A 24396-nucleotide genomic window follows, 5' to 3' on the forward strand; every position below is an offset into this window, starting at 1 on the left:
TAATGCTAACTTCATTGTCTTTAAATCCTTGATTAGCCACATCTACACACAGGCACCACTCTTTCAGCCTGGACACAGGCCAAGAGACGTTTGCCAGGGACAAGTGGAAGATGCAGCTCCGATAGATAAGATGACCAGTTTTCTGAATCTAAAACTCAGACATAAAGGGGCGCCTGGGTGGTTCAGTCATTTAAGCGTCTTGATTTCGGCTCAGGTCATGATCTCACAGTTTGTGGGTTTCAGCCCCACATCGGGCTCCGTGCTGACACAGAGCAGAGCCTGCTTGGGATTCCCTCTCCCCACTCTCTCTGCCCCACCCCTGCTCCTGATTTCTCCCTCTCAAAATAAACTTTAAAAATTTTTTAATTAAAAAACAAAAATAATAAAAAACATAGGAACTGACAAAACATTTGAGAATGATTATATGAAAAATTTTATAAATACATAAAAATTAAATTCAATTAAATTATAAATTTAATGCATTGCCTTTACAAAAGAAGAGTCTAGTCAGGGCTGTCCCCAGAAAATTAAGACATAGGGTCCCAACATACATGTTGAACGAACAGGGAGAAGGGAAGCATTGATCATTGAATGAAACCATTCCCAACTTTCATTCCTTACATACTTTGATCATGCTAATATCTCAGTAAATGTCCTGTAATGAAATCAGTATATTTTTCTTTACATTTAATGTAAATACCAACAGTAGTCACCTATCAACTTCATACAAGAGCACACTTCACAGGTTTCATAATCAAATTTTATTTTTTTAATGTTTATTTATTTTTGAGAGAGAGACAGCATGAGCAGTGGAGGGGCAGAGAGAGGAGGACAGAGGATCCAAATATAGGCTCTGCACTGACAGCAGAGAGTCTGATGCGGGGCTCAAACTCATGAACCATGAGATCATGACCTGAGCCAAAGTCAGTTGCTTAACCAACTGAGCTACCCAGGTGCCCCCATAATCAAATTTTAAAATAACCACATGTAATAAAAACAAATCACAATTTTTTAAAAAATGCAAATAATAAAAAAACGCAAGTACAACATAGAAAATACAAGAATGTAATTTATTTGCCTTATTTACCAAATGGCTAACTGTAAAGTTACAATTTTTGCCTTGGAGTTTAAGGCAGTTTCACTTTTACCATAGCCACTTTTTCTGAACATACGCTAGAATCAGCATCTTCTGTGTTTTAAATGTATTTAATTGATCATTTACATTTCATATATTTGTCCACTTGAGAACAATATTTTCTTCATGATCACAGAAGCTCCATAACATAAAATGTCATTGTCTTCATATATTTGAGTAATACCGATCACGGTTTTGAAAGTCTCTATGAGCATATCTTGCATAAGTCTTGTTATGTGGGATCCTTCCAAAAGGTTCATGGTCATTGAAACAAGACTCAAAAACTTCATCAACAGCCTTTTGAGCTACTTCTTTGCTGATATTCCTAACAGCCAGGATAGAAAGAATGGCTCTGTCTCGCACACAAGTCTAAGGAGAAAGAAAAGTATGTGGCTTTAATTTTATATGAAAATTTAATCATAAAATAATATTTTATATAATGTCTAACTACATCAGAATTAATTCCCTTTCATATTATTTTACAAATTTATGTCATCCTCAAGAAGAAACATTGGAGTGCTTGGGTGGCTCAGTCTGTTGAATGTCCAACTCTTGATTTCAGCTCAGGTCATGATCCCAGGGCTGTGGGATCGAGTCCTGCATTGGGCTCCGTGCTAAGAGTGGAGCCTGATTAAGATTCTCTCTCTCTCTCTCTCTCTCTCCCTCTCTCTCTCCCTCTGCCCCTCACCCTTGCTTGCACTCTCACTCTCTCTCTAAAATAATAAAATAAAATACAATATTAAAAAAGAAAGTAGAAACATAATTCTTAAATTATGGAATATGTTAAACTCAGTCTAAAATTATTTAGGTATAAGTTACACCTCCTCCATTTTTTTCATCATTTCCAGTAATATAACCAGACGTCATTCTCTGAAGTTTCAGGCAGTCCAACAAACAGTCAGTCCCAATTTGCAAATATCAAAACAAAACAAAACTCTATAAATAAGGTTCTGGTTGGATTTTTAATAAAATTTAAATAGATTTAAAACATACTTTACTTCTATGTCTCTCTCCTCTACTTTTCAGATGGCCCATACTAGATAACTCTTCCTTCGAGAGGGGCGCTCTCCCATGGAGGCAAGAGGAAACCACACATGCACACACAAAATTTAAAGGCGTCTTAATTTTTCAGGGGGAAAAAAAAAAATCAAACAACTTTTTTTTTTTCCTGAGCGTTCTTTGCAATGGGTACCTAAGAAAATAATTTATCTAATGTTACACAGTAATAGGCTAGAATTTCTCAGTATCCTAAATATGTTAGGTCCTGCCATTCCAATTCTTGGAGACTTTTAAATCAATTTATTTCTCCACTAGGCCCAAACTAAAGCTCAAAAGAATAGCATTTAACCTTTTCATGAAAAAAAAACAAATACTGGTTCTTATGGCTGTGCATCCTGTCAATCATTCATTTTCTATGTGTGTTCCCTATTTTATTTCACCCTGGTTAGCATGCCTGAGCCAGAGATGCTCACTAGTATGAAAATATAAATCAGTGCTTTTGACCTAAATTACACTAACCAACGATCTTAAAAATACACTCCAGGGGCGCCTGGGTGGCTCAGTTGGTTGGGCGCCCGACTTCAGCTCAGGTCACGATCTCACGGTTCGTGAGTTCGAGCCCCGCGTCAGGCTCTGGGCTGGTGGCTCAGAGCCTGGAGCCTGCTTCTGATTCTGTGTCTCCCTCTCTCTCTGCCCCTCCCCCGTTCATGCTCTGTCTCTCTCTGTCCCAAAAATAAATAAACGTTAAAAAAAAAAAAAATTTTTTTTTAAATAAAAAAATAAAAAATAAAAAAAATACACTCCAGGCAGAAAGGAAGAAGAAAGAGAGGAAGAACCACCTGGAGCTATGACAACAATTGCCAGAAAGAGGAAATTTCTCCCTTCCAGGAAGAAAAAGGACGGTAAAAACTTATCTCCTGGAGCTACAGTTTTGGAAGACTCATGTATAGACCACAGGTCAGGTTTAATTCTTCTCAAAATATGATATATTTCTATTAAAACTACAATTTCAGGGGCGCCTGGGTGGCTTAGTCGGTTAAGTGTCTGACTCTTGATTTCAGCTCAGGTCATGATGTCACAGTAAGATCGAGCCCCATGTTGGACTCTTCACTGACAGCACAGAACCTACTTGGGATTCTCTTCTCCCTCTCGATCTGCCCCTCCCCTGCTCACTCCTGCACACACACACACGTGCTCTCTCTCGCTCTCTCTCTCTCACGGAGGGTAGCAGGGTCCTGCTACCTCCATATATTTTCCATCCTGTTGCTAGTTCTATTCATTTTCTGCTGCTGCTACCCAAGGGAAAAAGAGAGACTTATCATAATCAAGTCTGTGCCAGTTCAAAGCTCTGCTATCACATCGTCGGGCCTGGAAAGGGGCGCTACCAGCCGTAATCTGTGCGGCAGGGCAGTCTCTGTCAAAAGGTATTACTTTTTTACTCAAGAATACTATGGTCATTTCAAAATTTAAGTCCAGTACTGCTTGGATAGAAGTAAGACAGGCTGTGATTTCACGTCCATTCTTTATCTCCCCCCCTTCCAAAAGTACCCCAAGAACAAGATTGTAGTTCTTTTCACTATTAAAACCTCTCACTTAGTCACACAGCTCACCCATAATTAAAAAGTAGAACTAGGGGCGCCCGGATGGCTCAGTCGGTTAAGCATCCAGCTTCGGCTCCGGTCACGATCTCCCAATTCATGGGTTTGAGCCCTGCATCGGGTTCTGTGCTGATGGCTCAGAGCCTGGAGTTCACTTCAGATTATGTGTCCTCCCTCCCTCTCTGCCCCTCCCCCTCTTGCACTCTGTCTCTCTCTGTCTCTCTGTCTCTCTCTCTCAAAAATAAACACTTAAAAAATTTTTTAAACAAAAAAAATAATAATAATAAAAAGTAGAACTAAATTCCATCTGTTTGCCTTACACAGTATGTATTTTGTATTCTTTCCATATAAGTAGTTCTTTCAAATTTCAAATGCTAAATGTGCTTCTCATTTCTTTATTCATCATTTCCATTCATAGCACTCTGGAGGGTAAGCGATTTCATATGTTAGTTTTACCTGATGGTGTTGTTTTAATCCAAAATGCAACCTGAATATTTCATTCACAAGTGAGCAGTCTCCACTAAGGTTAGCAGCTCGAACCTATCACAAAGACAGGTGAACAAAAGGAAAATAAGTGCTCATGCTCTATAAAAATTGTAAGAGAATCTAACATTAGCATGTTTTTCTGAGAACAGACTTCTAAAGAGCAGATATCTATGAGCTATGCTAGACAATGCAGAATAAATGGGCTGGCGGGGGGCGGGGGGAGGTCAATCATTTAGCTAAGGGAATTTTCAAAACTTTATACAATAACCTTATTGAAAGAACTAATTTCTTTTGGAACCAAAAGTCAGAAAGTTGGACGTCAGAGTTAAAGTCCACGCTTTCTACAAGATATATTTCTATATATTACCAAAAGGACTTCAAGAAAGCATGCTTTCAAAGATCTACAAAGTGAATTTCAATGTGAGCTTAAAATTGAATACATCAGTATCTAAGACTCTCCGAGAATATGAACCTCCTACCGCTAGCCCAAAACACCGCAACTCTCTTGGAACCTCCCTAAAGCCTGTGTAAATTCATGCCTTCCTCCAGGGCATCAACTGTCCTACGAAAAATTAAGTTCTTGAAACTTAAGTTCTTAATTTTTCAAAGAATCAAGAACATTCTACACCTGTCATGCTATGAGCATGACAGCCTGAAGTTAGGGCATACTTTCTAATTTACTATATTTTTAAGGTAAAATGCAGCTTCAATAGATGAAACAGCCTTCTAACTACCGACATAGATGCTACAGCCAACCTGGCCACATTTTTGCCAAAGCACTGCAGCCAGAAATGGCCCACTTCTTGTTACTTCTACAATACCATGGCCTCGTTCCTCTGAGGAGTTCGAGGCACCTAACACACTTGAACTGGCTCACAGGCATTCATTCTCATAACACCCAAGAGAGAGACTTACTTAAAAACTCAGGTTTCAGTGTACTCTCCAAATAATATGAGTTGTAATTAGATGCAATGGGGCTGCTTATTCATTTCAAGGGAGAGAGAAAATAATCTGAGTTATAAAGCATCAGCTTGAAATGTATATTCGTTTTTTTAACTTCTCAGCACATTGCACTCTTCAATTAATGAAATGCAAGTATTAAATACATACGTCTAAGAGCATAAATATATCGCGCTTCTGAGAACAATCCAATGTGCTTAATACTAAAAAAAAACTTCTTACGTTGTATTTTTGAGACTAAATGTTTTACTCTCAGGCAAGCAAAGAGCTCTACCTCGAGGAGGGAGCACAACAAACCAGTTAAGAACTCGGGTTGTAATTCTGCCTCTGCCACTTCCGAACCCATGGATCTAAAAAATGCCTCGCTTTCGACATATATAAAATGGGGATGGTAGCATCTACCTCAATGGACTGTGGTGAACAAAGTAAGAATCCACAGAAGGAAAAATAGTTTAGAATTATCAAGTCACCACTAGTATTAGAATTTAAAGGTTATAATTCAGACAATTCTAAAAGGATGCTTAAAATGTCTCGTGTCTCAAAATTGTGTTCAGTCGTTAAAAACAGAAACCTAAGAATGGCATGGAGCCACGACAGTAAGAAAAGGAATATGTTTAAGTAAATTATGCTTCAATACAATGTCCAAACTCAGAGTGCTCCAGGGGGAAGAAGATCTTTTACGGTAAGACTCACCTCCGAGCAGGCCAAATGTCTGACATCGGTGAACCAGTGGACGTGAGCACGACAGTGATCAAACGCATGAATGAGCTCATGGGTGACCACTCTGTTCATATGGGCCTGATTACCGATGTTGTTCTGGCATAAAACAATCTAGGAGGCAACAAAATAAGGGAAGTTCCATATTTATAATATCCACTCTCTTTTTGTAAATCCCATCTTCTCACCAGCTGGGCAGAGCCTTCACCCACCCTACTCCCTCAACCCTACACCTACCTACTGATCACGGTCTGGCTCTAATGTACCCGTTCCATTAAGCCTTCCCAGTGACCAACTTCTCCCTCTTCTCTCTCAACTACAGCAGCACTTAAATGCCATCCTCGGTGAGCTGGTGGACTCCACAGCACCATATTAGGAGCGGGCTTTGGAATGCAGCAGACAGGTTCAAACTCCAGCCCCACTCCTTACTAACTCGGTGACCTTGGGCACTTTTCTTAACCTCTGTCTCTGTGCCTCAGTTTCCTCAACTATAAAAAGGAGATCATGAGAGTACCTACCTCAGAGAATTGTGAGAATTAAATGAGAATATATGTAAACTGCTTCTTATCAAGTTTCTGAATGAGCAATGAATCAACAATGAATGACCACCACTGTCTCATTCTACTAGAATTGCCAGGAAAAATCCTCAGAAAGACCTTCAGAAAGAAGTGCAAAAAGCCAACAGCACACTGAGCAGGACCCTATAAGAATAATAAAGACATGAGGGATCCTAGTAATAATAGTTACCATTTATTGTGTACTTACTATGTTCCAGACACTGAGATATGTGCCATTCATCCAACATGAATGATATATACATTCATCCAACATTCATCCTTCAACTAATATTTATTGAGATCTACTACTTATAATTTATAACTAAAATTTATAATATATACTAATGGCCCTAGAAATTAATCAAACAGTTGCCAAAATGTTAAATACGTGCAATGGCAGGTGTCATGAAGAAAAATCCAAGATGTCATGAATGCATACAATGAGAATGCCTGACTTGGTCTGGAGGATTGGGAAAGGCTTCTCTGCAGAAGGAATGTTTTAATGAGGATCTCAGGGATGACTAGGAGTTAAACTTGAGGGTGGGGAAGGGAGCCTGCCAGACGGAGCAACCTGTGCAAAGGAGAGGAGCACTTAAGGAACAGAACGAGAGGCTGGAAGCAGGCCCGTATTGCTGAAGCACAGAGCTGCAGGTGACAGGCATGAGATAAGGCTGGTGAGGTCCGCTAGAGCCAAATCACTCTGTATCCTGAGAACAGTGGGAAGTCACTGAAAGGGAGTAGTGAGACAGGGAGGTGCTTTTGTTTGTTTTTATCCTTTGACTCCAGTTGTAAAAATAAGCGGATGACCAAACTGGGTGCCGAGAGACTGGTTGAAGGCTAATGAGATATTGTAGGCAAGAGATAATGGTACCTGAGCAGGGACAGTAAGACCCCCCCCCAAAAAAAATAAAATATTTAGGAGGCAAATTGGACAAAAGTTAATGATAGAATATGGGAAGGGAATCAGAGGTACAAGGATGATCTCTACATTTCTAGCTTGGGTAACAGGATAGATGGTGGTACCATTCACTGAGATATGCAAAACTACAACACCAGGTTGGGTGGGGATAGGGGATGGTATAAATCATCAGTTTGGACTTGAACAAATTTGTGAGGTCTCGGGTGCCTTTAAGACATCCAAGTGTGGGTACTAAGTGGGCATCTGGATATACAGATGTAAAGTTCAAAAGAGAGCTCTGGCCTAGGAAAAGAAATGAGATCCCCTTGGCAGAGTACAGAGGAAGAAAAGAAGGGGATCTAACACCGAGGATTGAGAGACTTCCACGTGTAACAGCTGGTAGACGGAGCTAGCAAACAGCTAGCAACGAGGGTCATATACTGGAAACCAGGGGAAGAAAGTGTCTGACATTACCTGCTGAAGCCAAGTGTATGCATATTATATGACCCAGTAATTCTGTTCCTAGGCATAGACACAGGAGTGACTTTTGCACAGGTGCACCAGGAGAAGATGTGAAAAATATTCACAGCAGTATTGTTCTTAATAACAAAGTTGGAAACAATAAATACGGTAAACTGCAGTATGGACATACAGAGGAACACTATACAACAGCCAAACTACACAAACCAGAGGTGTGTACAACAACATGGAAGAATCTCAGGACGCTCAACAAAAGAACTGTTCCGGGAAACTAACTACTGCGTGATTTCATAAAACTACAAAGTATCACACAGAACTCAAAATATTCCCTGTATAAAACTTAAAAGCCAGGCAACTAAATAACACATTGTTTGTACACAGAGATGGTAAAACTATTCAGAACAGCAGGGAATGATTATCACAAAAGTCAGAGTAAGAAAGGGAGACGAAATGTGATCCAAGAGGGGCACACAATCTTCTGAAATCCTGGCAATGTGCTATTTCTCAAATCTGGTGGCAGTTACACGGGTGCTCATTTTATTACTGTGACCAAAAGCATACCTATAGGTTTCTTGCTCTTCTGTGTGAATGAGACACTTCACAATACAAATTATAATTTAAAAAAAAATAAAAGGAGTGCCCAACTATGCTCAACACTACTGAGAAGTAAGATACAAGTTCAAAATGTCCACTCTATTTAACCCCAAGGCGGGCCGGGGGGCGGGGGGCGGGGGGCGGGGGGATGAATTTACCAAGACCCACTTTGAGAGCTATTAGGGATTGTTACTATCAGTTTACAAATGAGGAAACTGAGCATAAGGCAAACAGCTTGCCCAAGCCCACAGCCAATAAGCAGGGGAACTGGATTTGAACTCAATTCTACCAGACTCCAAGACCCAGACCTCTCACTCCTATGCTGTTTTTTTTTTTTTTTTTTCTCATGATTACTGTGAAACAGCTATAAATAACCAAAATATATATAAAATTCCCCAGGAGAAAACAAGTAAGTATTGTTAAACAGGGTGATATGTTCAAGATGGGAGGTGTTACTTATAAAACCTTCATCTACCCTCATCACATGAGGGTAATATAATTCTTCTACCAACTCCAAGATACTGTCAAAACTCTCCAATTACTTAAAACTAATAATATTTATTGAACGCTTACTGCGCTTACTATGCTAAGCACCTTACATGAGGTATCGCACTTAATTCTAATAACTGTTCTATGAGACAGATACAATCATTAGCCATATTTTCCAAATGAGAAACCTTATTCCCCTAATCAAAAATGTTCAAAGGTATATCACTTCTCACCAGGTACAGGTGAAACTCTTTAAGCATTCAAAGCCTCCCACCATATAGCTTACCTTTCTTTCCAACCCTATTTCCCCATATTCCCCACACAGTCTTGCCCTAGAAATTAATCAAACAGTTGCCAAAATGTTTAAATACGTGCAATGACAGGTGTCATGAAGAAAAATCCAAGATGTCATGAATGCATACAATGAGAATGCCTGACTTGGTCTGGAGGATTGGGAAAGGCTTCTCTGCAGAAGGAATGTTTAAATGAGGATCTCAGGGATGACTAGGAGTTAAATTTGAGGGTGGGGAAGGGAGCCTGCCAGACAGAGCAACCTGTGCAAAGGAGACAGTTGCTACACTAGACAACATGCCATTCCCTAAATATACTTTGTCCTTTCCCAATACACCACCTTTGCTCACGATACCCCTTCCGTGGGCAACAGTCTTTGTCTTCTTTGTCCCTGAAGAAGCTTTATATGCTCTAGCTGAATCTGTTGGTATTTTTCATTCATATCACAGTCCCATTGTGGTAACTACACCCACGTAAAATAGTTTAACCTCCCTCAAATTTTTATCATTCTGTGTTCGTGGCTCATCTCCCTTAGGAAAACATAAGCTCCTTAAGAGTAAGAACCATAAGATTCATTTTTTGAATCGTACACAAAGGCTACCAAACAGAACGCCCAGCATGTGGAAGGTGCTTAGCAAACATCAGGAAAGAGAACAACTTGGCAAAAATACCTACCTGAGATGTTGAAGCATCAAAACCTCCACTGACATTTCCATCACAGTCTTCACAAGAAAAGTGTCTTTCTTTGTTAACAGCACTAAAAGGCAAGAATGGATTAAAGAAACAATGTGCAAAAGCAGTGTGCAAGTGGTGCGAGGGAAACAGCCCTGGGCAAGGAGTCGGGAGCCCCATATCATCAAGCCCTTTCAAAACTAACACCTTCAAGACTCAGTTGTCTCATCTGTAGAATAAGGAAATCATCCCTGCAAAATCTATCCTAGTTCAACTCCCATGACGTGGTTCCATCAAGCATCTGGTCAACTGATTAAGGCCACATTGGAAGTATGCTGGAGGTGCTATCCCTGGGCCAGACTGTGAAGAAGTGGACCTCAGATGTCACTTTCTCTAATTTCCTCAAGGTTCAACAACACCCGGAAGGCTCCTACATAACAAGCCGAGATTTCTTCTCCATGAAGGACGATGCTGAGGCTGGTAGAGCGGGAAAGCCAGGTTTGGTAATTACTTACAAGACTTTAAGTGTGGTCTTTACTAAATACCGGAGGTGAACGGTAGAGCCAGAGATTTAGAGTTAGGGCGGAAGATGTCTGAAGAGAGCCAGACCTGTCTGGAAAGAATGCAGAATCACCAACACCTACCATATGGAAAAGGCTTTGTGGCCAGAAGTGAAAAACTGTCAGAAGTTGCAGATTGGGGTGTTTTTTGTTTGTTTGTTTTTAGCAGCCGGAATACAGACGACCACTTTAAATAGATTTACTTACCAACCTGAGTGCTTCATGGCATCAAGTAGAAGTTTGACGTAGGGATCTAGAAAGATATTTGATTCAATTAGGTATGCTAATCAGGAAAAAAGAGCACCAATTAAATTCTCCAAAAAGCAGTATAGGATATTATGAAAGAGTAAGTCATGGGCCGCCTGGGTGGCTCAGTCGGTTAAGCATCTGACTTTGGCTCAGGTCATGATCTCATGGTTTGTGGGTTCGAGTCCCGTGTCAGGCTCTGTGCTGACAGCTCGGAGCCCGGAGCCTGCTTTGGATTCCGTGTCTTCCTCTCTCTGTCCCTCCCCTGCTCACATTGTCTTGCTGTCTCTCAAAAATAAGTAAAAAACATTAAAAAAAAAAAAAAGTAAGCCACAAATCTTAATGAAGTAATACTATCTTAAAACTGGTAAAAGATGGATATGAAAAGACAAGCTTAAATTAACATAAAAATAAGTCCTTAATGAAATAAAACTGTGACACAAATACCAAGATGGATACTACTAAACATCTCAAATGATATCAAACATGCTTGTAAAGCCCATGTTTAGTTACATGATCGAAAACATTGTATTAAAGCATATACCAAAAGAATGAGGGAATTGGGGGCCTCTCCATAGAAATGAACTGCGGCACAGCAAACAGATGAGAGGAAGGGAGTAAGTGGCTCGTTGACGTCTTTCCTGATCAGACCGCAGGGTAACAGTGTCCCATTCTAAGTACCACACTCTAAACAGGACCTGCCAACTTCAGCTCTTCCCCGGGGGAAGGCAACTAGAACAGTACAGGACTATGCTCAGTAAGAAGCAAGAAAGGAGTTGTGGGTGTGGAGGTGGAAGGGAGAATAAAAATCTTAACTCGGACCACAATGGCCTCAAGTATCTGAAGGGCTGCCGTGTGGGAATAGATGCAGATAATATTTGTTCAGAGAGCAGAACAAGAACCAAAGAGTAGAAGTTACAGTATGAGAAAGGATTTCCCAACAATTAAAGCTGTGACTACAATATACATGTAGCCACAAGGAGCCTCGAAGAACTGGTAACCTGTTCCAGCAGAGGTGTATAAACTCTCTAGTCAGTGATGGCACAGTGGTTTTCCAGTGTAGTGTGCGAAGGCCTAGATAACTCCTGTGGGACCTTCCACTGCTTTTCTTTTAATTATTTTTTTAACATTTTTCCTTCTTTTGAGAGACAGAGAGAGACACAGCGTAAGTGGGGGAGGGACAGAGAGAGAGAGGGAGACACAGAATCTGAAACAGGCTCCAGGCTCTGAGCTGTCAGCACAGAGCCCAACGTGGGGTTTGAACTCACGGACCACGAGATCATGACCTGGGCTGCAGTCAGATGCTCAACCAACTGAGCCACCCAGGGGCCCCAGGACCTTCCACTTCTAAGCATCTATTAGCCTGTAATAATTATGGGAAAGTAAAACAAACCCAAATGCCTCTAATATCAACTTTCCACATAGGGGTCTTATCTCAACACACAAATGCACAGCATACCATATGACATAGGCAAAAAATTAGAAAACGAAACCAAGGTTTTTTTTTTTTTTTAAGTGCTGAAAGGAAAAACAAGTGAGTAAAAGAAAAGTAGGGAGATGAAAAAGACAGATATAGCTTACTACTTTAACTGCCCCCTCTTAAGAGTATGAACAGTAAAACAATTATTAGTAATAAGTGTTTTTAGTGTATATCAGGCATCAAGAACCATATTAAATGTTTTATTATTCAAGCAACTAAGAGAGTTTTACAAAATTGAAGTGGGTTCCAAAGTCTATAGTACTCTTACTAAAATAATAATAGTTTATTATTATTATTATTATTATTATTATTATTGCAGGGAGCACAGTGGTTCAGACAGGACCTGCAGTATTTAGAATGGATTTGCTTTGAAAAAAAAAAAAAAAGAGCGCTGGGTGTTAGATGTAAGTGATGAATCACTAAATTCTACTCCTGAAATCATCATTACACTATATGTTAACTAACTTGGATTTAAATTTAAAAGAGAGAGAGAGAGAGAGAGAGAGAGAGAGAACAAAGATCTCCCTTGAGGCCGGGTCCCAGGTTTAGGATTGTAAAGCTGTAAGTTGATGCTTTAATGCCACTGACACTTCTCCCAGCATCCCTCCAGGAGTTCTTGCTAATTGAGATTTGCTAATTCCTACTGGGGTTCATGCTCAGCTCGCCACCCTCCTCACATCCTTTCTCTACATCTCCTCCACTGTTTGTCTCTTCCACTGTAAGCACAGTTAGCCATTACTCAGCTCCTGATATGGTCGCAATCTACCTTCATAAAATCCATTCCTCACAACAACCCTAAAAGAGGTATTTTTATACCTACCCTTCCCTTTTTATGTGTGCAGATAAGGATAAAGGAGATCAGAGAGTTAAGTCAGTCTTCCACACCTGATAAGGAGAGGGACCAGATCTGAACCTATATCCAACTCTGCAGACCGGCTCTTTCCACTGCGTTCCACTTTCAACCTCTAAAATGCACCGTCCAGACCCTTACTCATCTTTGTATTTCCCCACACCAGAACTTAGGAGGCATTGGATACATATTTCCAAGTGAATACAACCTCATCATTCCCATTAGCCCCTTTCCCCTCCCCCCTCCCTGGATTCCCTAACATGCGGATAAACTCAAGAAGGCTGGAAAATCTCTAGGTGGTTGGCTTTTGAACTGTGATTGGCCAGCTATGAAATAGTAACCTTGCTTTCGGACAAGTAGGTTTAAGACTTCGATTTTCTAAATGTATCTGAAGTAAACTTAGGAAGTCCATGTCAATGTAAAGGAGTTAAGAAATCTCTAGTGTAATGTCCCTGGGGCTGGAGAAATTGGTCAGTAGGTAGTTGTGTCCCTATTTAACCCACAGCAGTGATTCTTGACTCTTTGGGGGTCCGTGGCCTCTTCCAGAATATGATGAAGTTAGAACTCTCTCCCCAGAAAAATGCACTCAGATGCATGCACACGATTTCGTAGTCCATTTCAGAGGTTTCTACGCTGGGAAGCCCATCCATGCATGAAGGTTAAGAACCCCTTCCAACGAAGGTAGTTTGCAAAACTGTTTTTGCACTGCCGGCAGTAATGCCTTAATTAACGAGTCTCTAAAACTCTGCTTCGCCCACACGCTGAAGTCCCCATACCGCTGCATAACTTACATGAGAAATCAGAGGATCTATCAGACCCGTGAGTGTGACTGAAAAGGGCAAACTCCTATCCGACTCCTCCCTCAATCCACAAGCAAGAGTAGGGCTAAAAGGCCCCAACACCACCTCTGATAAGGAAACTGAGGCCCAAACCCCACCACCACCACCCCGCCCCCACGAGGCCGAATCTGTCCGGACTCTGCGCAGAGGTGCCTGAACCCTGCTCATGCCACACCTGGGGGCGAACCCAGAGACTCCTGTCCTCTGGGTCGCAGACACCACCCCGCCGACCCCCGGCCTCCGGGTCACGGTTCCTACTTGTCTGCAGCGTCTTCAGGAGCATAAGCTGGCACTTCTGGTTGTTGGTGAAGAAGCTGGAAAGGAACCCTTGCTGGGGATTCCCCTGAGCCAGCCGCTCGGGGAAGACCTGGCACGCGACGTGTTGCTGCTGCAGCTGTTCCCCCGCAGCAGAACCGGGCCCGCTCTCGTCCGGAGCTCCAGCCATGCCGCCCGCAGACTTCGCCGCTGCTTCCTCCTGCCTCGGGCGGCCGGGTATGAGACCCGGGGAAGGCAACCTCCTTCCCGCCAACCGGGCCGCCCAGATCCTCCTTGTGCCCGGCCGAACCGGCCCCAGGCAGGGTGACCGCCACACACAGTGTCTGAGGACTTTGCGGCTGCTGGGCCTCCGAGCCCAGCAAGGGACGCTGGGCGGGGCGAGAGGCGCGGGGAGGGGCGGGGCTAGAGACCAGGCGAGGGGCGGGGCCAGAGGCGCGGGAGGGACGAGAAGGGGCGGGAAGAGGCGGGAAGGGGCGGGGCTAGATGCCCAGGGAGGAGCGGGGGCCGAGAGGGTGCGGGGCTCTGGATCGCCTACAGGCCGAAAGACTCGGGCCTGGCAAGCGCCCTTGCAGGCGTCTCGGACACTGCTGTGGGCTTCGCTGCTCCCCCTAGGCGTGGTTGGCCCGTCCTCGTAAGCGTGGTTATGCAGCCCGCCTCCTTGTGGACACGCCTTCCTAGGTACTAGCCACTAAGTCCCTTCAAGCTCCGAAGGTCTCAGGCACCGTCCCAGTCCCTTGCCTTTTCCAACCAGCAGACCAATTGCAGTCTGGCCCACCTGTCTCCTGACATCCCAAGCCATATTGAAAGCAGTACTTCTCAGAAACGTTTAAAAGCTGCAATTATAATGACTGGTCATCTCAAAATCCTCAAAATGTGGGACACAACTACTTTTTTTCTGTCTCACCTGGGCCCATTCATCCACCCCACTCTCTTGCCACCCCAAATAACTTTCTGATAACATAACACAACCAGTTTCCTTCCATCTCCAAGCCTTAACTCACTTCCATCTATTAAGCCCTTTTCCTCAGTCCTTATGATCCAGGTCGTGATCAAATCTACCCACTCTGCAAGGTATTCCCAGATATCTTAATCAAAATTATTCTCTCCTGGTGTCCCAGCGTACCAAGTACTTTGCATCTGTTATCATTTTCATCACAACTTGTCGGGTTTTAACTAATTTGTGTTTCTCTTTTTCCACTAAATTACCCAGTTCAACTCACATATTTCTTCAGCACCTACTATGATGGACCAAGCATAATGGCAGAGACTGAGAAGGCAATAATAAGAGAATTGATGAGGTTGAAGAGGAGCATATGGTTTATGTGAGAAACACATTGAAATTATTCGTGTTCAAGAGACCTTGAGGATTATAAAGAGTACTTTATGTGTCATGAGTGCTTCATAAATATCTAGATTGAGTGCAAATCGAAACCACAATGAGATATCACCTCACACCTCTCAGAATGTCTATTATCTAAAAGACAAGAAATAACAAGTGTTGATGAATATGTGGAAAATTGGGAACCCTTGTGCACTGTTAATGGGAATGTAAATTGGTGAAGCCGCTGTGAAAAACAGCCTGGAGAACCCTCAAAAAATTAAAAATAGAACCAACATATATGATCCCGCAATTCCACTTCTGGGTATTTAGCCGAAGAAAACAAAAACACTAACTTGAAATGATATATGCACCCCATGTTCACTGCAGCATGGTTTACAATAGCCAAAAGATGGAAGCAACCTAAGTGTCTGTTGAAGAATGAACGAAGAAATAGCGGTATAAATACACAACAGAATATTGTCCAGTCAAAAAATAAAAAGAACAAAATCTTGCCATTTGCAACAACATGGATGGACTGCGAGGGCATTATGCCAAGGGAAATAAGTCAGACACAGAGAGACAAATACCATGATTTCTCTCAGACATGCAAACTAAAAAAACAAAAACAAAAGCCCACAAGTTCAAGGATACAGAGAACAGCTTGGTAGTTGCCAGAGGTGGGAGTAGAGAATGGGAGAACCAGGTGAAGGAGGTCAAAAGGTAAAAAGGAAAAAAAAATCATAGAAAGATAAAAATGAAATGTATGTAGAATAAATGACAGCAAAAGTCACGTGGGTTAAACAGTGTTCTACTGGCTTTGTATTGATTGGGAAGTGGTACTAATTTGTAGTAGATTTATTTAGTCAAGGATACACGTTGTAATTACAAGGAAAACCATGAAGAAATAGCATAAAAGGGCAAAACGAATGGACTAATAGAGGGCGGAAATGAAAAACACACAAATTGGATGGGTTGCTAGGATTATTCATTCATCTGAAATATGAAAACATGAACACCTCCTAAAAACAGATTGCTAAAGCTATAATAGTTTTTTTAAGCCACTTTATTGAGCTCACCTTAAATTCATTATTTCTAATCTTGACTACAACCCTGCAAAATAAGTGTTATTATCACTATTTTGCTGATAAAGAAAGTGGGCTCAGCAATATCGAATAATTTATCCAGGACCACACAACCAACTTTCAATCTAGTTAGGGAGCTACCACATAAACGTATAGAAAACTACGCCATTACAAGTTATTGTAATGAATCTGCAATACTAAGGAAAGTCTAGAGAAGATGGGGCCTGACATGGACCATAGCCTGTAAGCATGTGAAATACTATGGGAAATCCTATCCAGCTACATGAATAAGGAAAAAAATGCAGATTAAAAGCTGTAACTTTCCCCTACCAAATTAGCAAATAGTTTTTTCATCACTGAAGGCAACAAAGAAGGAAAACTAGAAAAAAATTACACCAAAACATGATCAGTAGATGCCTAGATATTGGGATATTTTTATTATATTCTGAATTTTGCTAGTGTCCCACAATAAGCACGTATTACCTTTACAATCAGAAAAGTAAACTTTAAAGAACTGAGTAGGCTTTGGATGCCGTGTGTGTACCTTCATCCTTTTACAGTATAAAGACAGAGTGGAATGGGAAGGTGTTGTGGGAGAGATAAGGAAGTGCAAACACAAAGGACTAATTTAAGAAAGAGAAAAGTAATTATCACAAAGAAATGAGAACATGAGCAAAGAGTTAGCTACAAGGATTTTCATTTCTCCATTGCAGCACCAAACAAGAGCAAAAAGGACAGAAACTGTTTCAGTGTCCAAGAGATACAATGGAATACGTGAAACCATATTGTTGTAGTGTCCTTTTAAACATATTCAGAAAAGTTAAGTTACAAAACAGCATAAACGCGATCCCATTTTGAAATTTCATTTACTGTATCTGTGGCAAGAGTCTGGAAGGCTACCCCAGTGTTTATTTCTCTGTGGCTGAGACGTGGGTGGTTTGTTTTGTTTTGGGGCTTCTCTTCGTTTTCTAAAGCAAAAATAGTTGCTTTTTACTTGTAAGTTGTTTAAGTATGTCACAGCAACACGTGAAGTTGCATATCATTTTAAAGTGTGTTCCATCTTTCAGCTTTTTAATAAGGTTTAATCCATTTATCTAGGGCCCACAAAAACGGGATGGCTTTACAGCCTTTCCTTAGCTCTCCAGTCATTTTGAATGTTGGGAAAGAACAAAACATTCCCCCCACCCCGCCCCCCAGCCCCCCAAGCCCCCCAGCCCTCCGCAGAAAAACGCCTCTTCGCCAGCAGTCACAGGAGACTGACAGGCATCTACTTCCGGAAGGAGTCAGCCCTCCGAACCAGAAGAGAATGAGAGAAGGCGCGCCGCATTCTGGGAAGACCCACAGACGCCGGGTTAGGCGGGGCGAGGGCTGCTGGCTGTTGCCAGGGCAACTGGAAGCGATTGGCGGTTGTCCGCGGTTTGAAGCTGTTAGGCAGTAGAGTCCGGGATGCTCAGAGGTCATTTAGGATCAGCATGAGGGGCATGAGGGCCTTTCTAAGACAAGACTGTCCTCTCAGGAGGTCATCCAGTCGTGCCCGCGCCGGGGACACCTGCCCCCGGGGGGGGGGGGGGGGGGAGGAGGGGGCTCTGGGCCACGCCCTCCTGGAGAAGAAAGTAAGTGTGGCCCAGTGGCTCGTGTCACTTCTCTAAGTTTTTTTCTTCCTTGTAGAAAATTTAAGTTGATAATAACAATATTACATTGCAACGTGTTCTAATATCAAAGTAAATTGTTTTCAGGTGAGTAAAAAGAAAAAAGGCACCCGTCCTCCCCACTACCTAGCAGTGACTTCAATTTGTCAGGTATTACCTATCACTGTTTTCTCAGCCCAAATGTTTTTTACACAGTTGAGTTTATTTGGGGAAAATCATCTTGTACCCTGCTTTTTCATAAATATGCATAGGATGTAATCGTTGTTAAAATCTTAGCAACAGAGAAGGCTTTTGAAGACCTGAATGTAAATCTTGTTTTGTAGTGAATTGAAGAGACAGAGATGAAGCGGACGCAGCACGTGAAGACAATTCTTTCAAGAAGTTTGGCTGTAAAGGAAAAGATAAAGGTCAGTAGCCAGAGAAGAATGGCAAGGAAAAGAAAAAATTTAGGATTTTTCTTTAAGAAGAGGAGACATAGTGGTGTTTATTAGTACAAGAGAAAAAAAAAAAAAACAACTAGTAGTCAGAGGTTAAAGATACTGCCAACAAAGAGAATGACTGATTGAATGATTCTGTAAAGAAATAGGAGATAAGATCCACACATCAAGTACATAAATAGCTTAGGAAATGGAACCTGGTAGGAAGATGTCAAAGGGGGTTGTGGATGTTTATAATTTTAAATCTATTATAAGTTGGCAAGAGTAATGAAGATATATCAAAATACATATATATGGCAAATAATATGTATACTCAGTCACATTAGTAATATTATAAATGGAATATTAAATGCTTATTACATTGGCAAAGATTGGGGAGCCTGGGTGGTTCAGTTGCTTGAGCATCCAACTTTGGCTCAGGTCATGATCTTACAGTTGCTGAGTTTGAGCCCACATCAGACTCCCAGTCTGCTTCAGATCCTCTGTCCCCCTCACTCTCTGCCCCTCCCCTGCTCACACTCGCTCTCTCCAAAATGAGTAAACATTTTTAAAAAAAGAGTATGCAAAAAAAAAATTGGCAAAGATTAAAAAGAAAATACTATATGTGTTGGGCAAGGGCTCAGTTAAATAGGCACCCCCCCCCCCCGGGCATTTTAGGACTCTGTATCCTTAAAACATATATATACTTTGACTAAGGAAGTGTACTTCTAGGAAGTTCTCAAAAGGAAGTAATCAAAACTGCACACATACTAAGCTGGATGGAGTTCATTTCAGCTTGTCCACCAATGAAAGATAGGTGAAATGCATTATACCCATACTTCTTAGACATGGATAACATGGTTGCAAATAAGAGAAGTTCACTTATATTAGTTTCCTTAAAAGCATCTTCAGGTTTTATGGGGCGCCTGGGTGGCTCAGTCAGTTAAGCGTCCAACTTCGGCTCAGGTCATGATCTCACAGTTCATGGGTTTGAGCCCCACATCTGGCTCTATGCTGACAGCTCAGAGCCTGGAGCCTGCTTTGAATCCTGTGTCGCCCTCTCTCTCTGCCCCTCCCCTGCTGGCGCTCTCTCTCTCTCTCTCTCTCTCTCTCGCTCTCTCTCGCTCTCTCTCGCTCTCTCTCTCTCAAAAATGAATAAACATTGAAAGAAAAAAAGAGCATCTTCAGGTTTTATAGGAAGGGAATGTAGAGTTGCAATCTGATTGACTACCCTGATACATAATCAGTGGGATGCCTTGAACCGTTAAAAATTATTTAGAAGACTATTTAATGATAAGAAAAGATATGTAAAGTACATTGTTAAGAGAGAAAAGTGGGTTATGAAAGCAGCGATATGTAGGTTCTTACCACATGGTGGGTTTTTCTGTTTTTTGCTATTCTGCTTTCTGCTTATCTGTACTCCACATGACAAATATATATTTTTCAGGACATATAAAATGTTGCTCTTTTATTTTTTCTAATGTTTATTTTTGAGAGAGAGAGAGACAGAGTGGGAGCTGGGGAAGGGCAGAGAGAGAGGGAGACACAGAATCCGAAGCAGGCTCCAGGCTCTGAGCTGTCAGCACAGCGCCCAATGTGGGGGCTCAAACTCATGAACTGTGAGATCATGACCCTAGCTGAAGTCAGACGCTTTACTGACTGAGACACCCAGGCGCCCCATAATGTTGCTCTTTTAAAGGTGTGACTAACTTTGTAAGTGAGGAAGGAAGTTGGGGAAGTGCTCTCCTGATGACCTTGAAATAGATGATGGCTCTCTGTGAAATAGAAGATCAAAAGAAATTTGATACTCTAACAACCTGAGAGAACTATTTTTTAAATGTATCTTATAGATGCATATAATTTATCAATGCCCCCATCAGTCTCAGAAAAGATCGAGTGTGCTCAGAAAGAGATATATGCTATAATAGGAGAAAATGATAGGAAAAGGTAAAAGGTTATTGGAAAACAAAGAAAATAAAGGCAAGGGTATGTTAATACCCCCAAAATAATCATGCCAAAAGGTCCTATGTAATTGGTAGAGGCATGCTACCACAAATTAGTCTGAGGTCCCTAGCAACTAAAGCAAAACATAGTTCTAAGTTTCACATGGTCTGTAAGATTTTTTTTTTAAGTTGTTTAAGAGAAGTAAGGGCGCCTGGGTGGCTCAGTTGGTTAAAAGTCCGACTTAGGCTCACGTCATGATCTCGCGCACAGTCCGTGAGTTCGAGCCCCATGTCAGGCTCTGTGCTGACATCTCAGAGCCTGGATGGAGCCTGTTTCAGATTCTGTGTCTCCCTCTCTCTTACCCTCCCCTGTTCATGCTGTGTCTCTCTCTGTCTCAAAAATAAATAAACGTTAGGGGCGCCTGAGTGGCTCAGTCGGCTAAGCGTCCGACTTCAGCTCAGGTCACGATCTCGCAGTTCGTGGGTTCGAGCCCCGCGTGGGGCTCTGTGCTGACAGCTCAGAGCCTGAAGCCTGTTTCAGATTCTTGTCTCCCTCTCTTTCTGACCCACCCCGTTCATGCTCTATCTCTCTGTCTCAAAAATAAATAAACGTTAAGAAAAAAAAATTTTTTTAATAAACGTTAAAAAAAATTTTTTTTTAAAAGACAGAAGTATAGTTTGGTACAGAAACCTGAGAAAAATTCTTCCCAAGGTCCTGGTAAGGGAATAATAATGAGATTCCTCTATTACTATTGTGTTTATTCTATTTTTGTAGAATTTAGCAACATCTCAGAAAGGTTATATTCCTATTTATTAACTCAGTAATTACAAGCTCTTATTAAGTATAGTGAGAAATAGAAACACATGTAAGACAAAGTTTCTGCCCTCATTTACGGTGAAAGAATAACTATAACATAATTGCATATTTATGATATTTAATGAAAAACTGGTAAGATGAATAGTTAGTATGATGAATACCAGGATAACTAACATGAGGAACTATAAATCAAGACAATGTTTGAAGCAAAAAAGTGAGATGGGATTCCTGCAATACACAGAAAGGCTTTCAACCAGTGGGATCATGTTTAACCTTTTGTAAAAGGGGATGGTACTCCCCTTTTACAAAAGAGGAAACAGGTTTACAGAGATCAGATCAATTGTCCAGGGTCACATGGCTGCTAAAGACAAGAGCCAGGATTTCAAGCCAATTCTGTCCCTTGAAAACCACCTTAACTGCTACACTGTGTGGGAGAGATAGCATTCAAATAGCCTTTAAGGGGTAGAAAAGCTATGTCAGGCAGAGTTTGGGGAAAGATCATCTAGATGAGAGGACAGCACTAAACAAATCAAAAAGGTTGGAATGCCTAGGGTATGTTTTGGATAACACACAAACACCCCAGGAAAATGAGAGATATATAGGTAAGCACTAGAAGAAAAAGACTAGGAAGGTTGGGACAGATATTTTAATTTTTGAGAATTAGTTTACCTGTAGTTTACCTGATAAAGGACTCAGGCCTCAGGGCCTGATAAAGCAAGAGTTTTAAGCCCAGAGACCTTGAACCTGAAAATTCTATGTGAGGGCTCTGGATGGGGAATTCAAGGGACACTAGGTCTAGATTAGGGACTCACCCCACCCAGGTGAGGAAGGGGTCTAATGGCAAATAATAGAATCCTGTTACACATTCGCTGTATAACATTGGTCAGGTCATATAAGATCTTTGGGCCTCAATTCTTTATCTCTTAGAGAGAGGAGGAGGAAGGAGACTGTTAGACAAGATGATCTCTTAATACCTCTTCTAGCACTAACATCCGGTGATCACATAGGCCAGAGATTGCAAACTCACATGCCTAAACTAAGGATTAAGATTTCATAAATGAGTAAATGAATTTGATGTAAGAAGAATAAGGAATGGTAGAGATTAGCGGTAGTTTAGCTGTCTCATCTAAAACTCCAGGCAATTCTTGCATGAGTGAAGACTCCGTGTTGCCAGATTTTCAAATTTTTTCTGAGATACAAGAACACTGTATTTGTAAGAATATTATACAGGACAAATAAAACTGGCCGGCTAGATACAGTCCCATGGGTCACTAATTTTCAACCTCTGCTACAGATAAAAGGCCCTAAACAAGAATGGTAAGTGTTTGAATGAAAAGAACTAAATATGAGGAAAGAGGAAAGAATCAAAGAGAATAATACCAATTTTTCCCCTAGGTAAGAAGGAGGAGGTGGTAACTAAATACTAAATACTAATAAATGCTAAAATCATCAGAAGGTTTGGAGAGAGTAGGTGCTTGACTCTGAGTTTTTTTTAGCACAGGACAAACTTCTTGGTCATGGGTGTCCACTGCACATGAATCTAATTCAGCTGTTGAGTTTGAGAAATCTGTGGGATCATCTGGGCAAAGGGTGCAGGAAATGTAAGGGAGAGAGGATAAAACAGGAGTTAAAGATGTAAGATTCATTCCCTCAAAGTTTTATTAAACATGTAGCACAATATGTATTTGTTATTTCTTAAGACTATAAATTCTGTGAGGGCAGAAACCAAATATGTTTTTTTCACCCCTTATCCAGCACCTAGCAAAATATATAATAGGTGCTTAATGTATGTTGAACAAACAGATTGATAAATACACCATGTGTTTCACTAGCATCCTGAGACACAGGGTTGAATTCGAAAATGTTCTCAAAGAAGCTTATAGGCTAGAAAGTAAGTCAAGTCTTATATTTAATTAATTAATCTAAGTTTGAAAGTAGTACCATTTAAAAAAAAAGGTACCATGGGATTCAGAGAAAAAGATTTTTAGAAGTTACACTGGGCTCTCATAATGGATAGTTAAGATCGGATCATGCAGATGTTGGAAAGAACTAATCAGAAGCATCTAAATTGAAGATGCATATTTTTCTTCTGAAAGTAGTGTTTGCGACTGCCAAGATAGTGAATAGAAAAACAGTTTGAAGCCAAAACCTTGAGAATCACCCAAATGTAAAGACGGTAAGGAAGAAGAACCAACAGAGTAAACACGGAAGAAGTCATCAGAAAACTAAGAGAGGCATGAGGAGAATGAGTTACATAGGAACCAAAAATCCACATTTCAAGCAAGACGGGTCAATCAGTATTTGTCAAATACTATAGAAACAGCAAGCCATGGAGGAGGATCAAAGGCCATTGGATGTAGTGATTAAGGAAATCATCAATGACTTCCAACTAAACAGTGTCTTTATAGTTGACCAATGATCAGAAGGGAGAGGAGCATGAAAGACCATAGAATTCAGAGGCTTTTGATTTGCTTATGGAGGGAGGGAAAGGAGTTACTTAACAGGGGGAAAATCTAGAAAAGAAGGGGACTGAGTTGCAAAAAAAAAAGGATAAATTCATGAACCAAGACTTTGGAGGATCTAAACAGTAATGAGATCAAGAAAAGAGAGAAGAGTCATTGTCAAGAATCAGCATTATAATTCTAACAAATATTAATAACAGATAATATTTTCCTTAATCTCTCAACATATTTTCCTAAGTAGTTACTTGGTTTCTTTTTACCCTTATGGCCCCAAAGTAACTTTTGATATGCTGAAAATAGTCTTAAAACTTTAACTTTGTAACATTTCTCTTTTTTTAATTTTTAAAGTTTATTTATTTAGAGAGAGGGGGTTGGGGGAGAGGCAGAGAGAGAGAGAGAGAGAGAGAGACCCAAGCAGTCTCTGCCATGTCAGTGATGAGCCAGACACAGGGCTTGAACTCACGAACCATGAGATCATGACCTGAGTGGAAACCAAGAGTCAGATGCTTAACCAACTGAGCCACCCAATCGCACCTCAACTTTGTACTATTTCTTAGTGCTTCCTTAAAATCCTCTTTT

General features: G+C 41.1%; 1 protein-coding gene across 5 annotated transcripts; it reads right to left on the reverse strand.

Moving 5' to 3' along the window:
• Positions 1-742: 742 nt before the first annotated feature.
• On the reverse strand, positions 743-14504 carry ATP23 (ATP23 metallopeptidase and ATP synthase assembly factor homolog). Of its 5 annotated transcripts, XM_086712946.1 has the most exons (7): positions 14110-14201; positions 10644-10689; positions 10392-10489; positions 9880-9961; positions 5872-6009; positions 4189-4272; positions 743-1504 (listed from the first exon to the last, which is right to left on the reverse strand). In XM_086712946.1, exons 5-7 carry the CDS (start codon positions 5968-5970, stop codon positions 1301-1303), a joined length of 387 nt encoding a protein of 128 aa, XP_086569072.1. In that variant the 5' UTR covers positions 5971-6009; positions 9880-9961; positions 10392-10489; positions 10644-10689; positions 14110-14201; the 3' UTR covers positions 743-1300. The 5 variants fall into 5 exon arrangements, with proteins under 5 accessions (XP_086569072.1, XP_025782382.1, XP_086569071.1 ...); XM_025926597.2 differs by lacking the exon at positions 10392-10489 and having other exon boundaries at positions 14110-14504; XM_086712945.1 differs by lacking the exon at positions 14110-14201 and adding an exon at positions 6414-6596 and having other exon boundaries at positions 10392-14082.
• Between the last annotated feature and the right edge of the window lie 9892 nt (positions 14505-24396).

The sequence above is a fragment of the Puma concolor genome, chromosome B4, assembly GCF_028749965.1.
Source record: "Puma concolor isolate L17-30 chromosome B4, mPumCon1.1.hap2, whole genome shotgun sequence".
NCBI classification, from domain to species: Eukaryota; Metazoa; Chordata; class Mammalia; order Carnivora; family Felidae; genus Puma; species Puma concolor.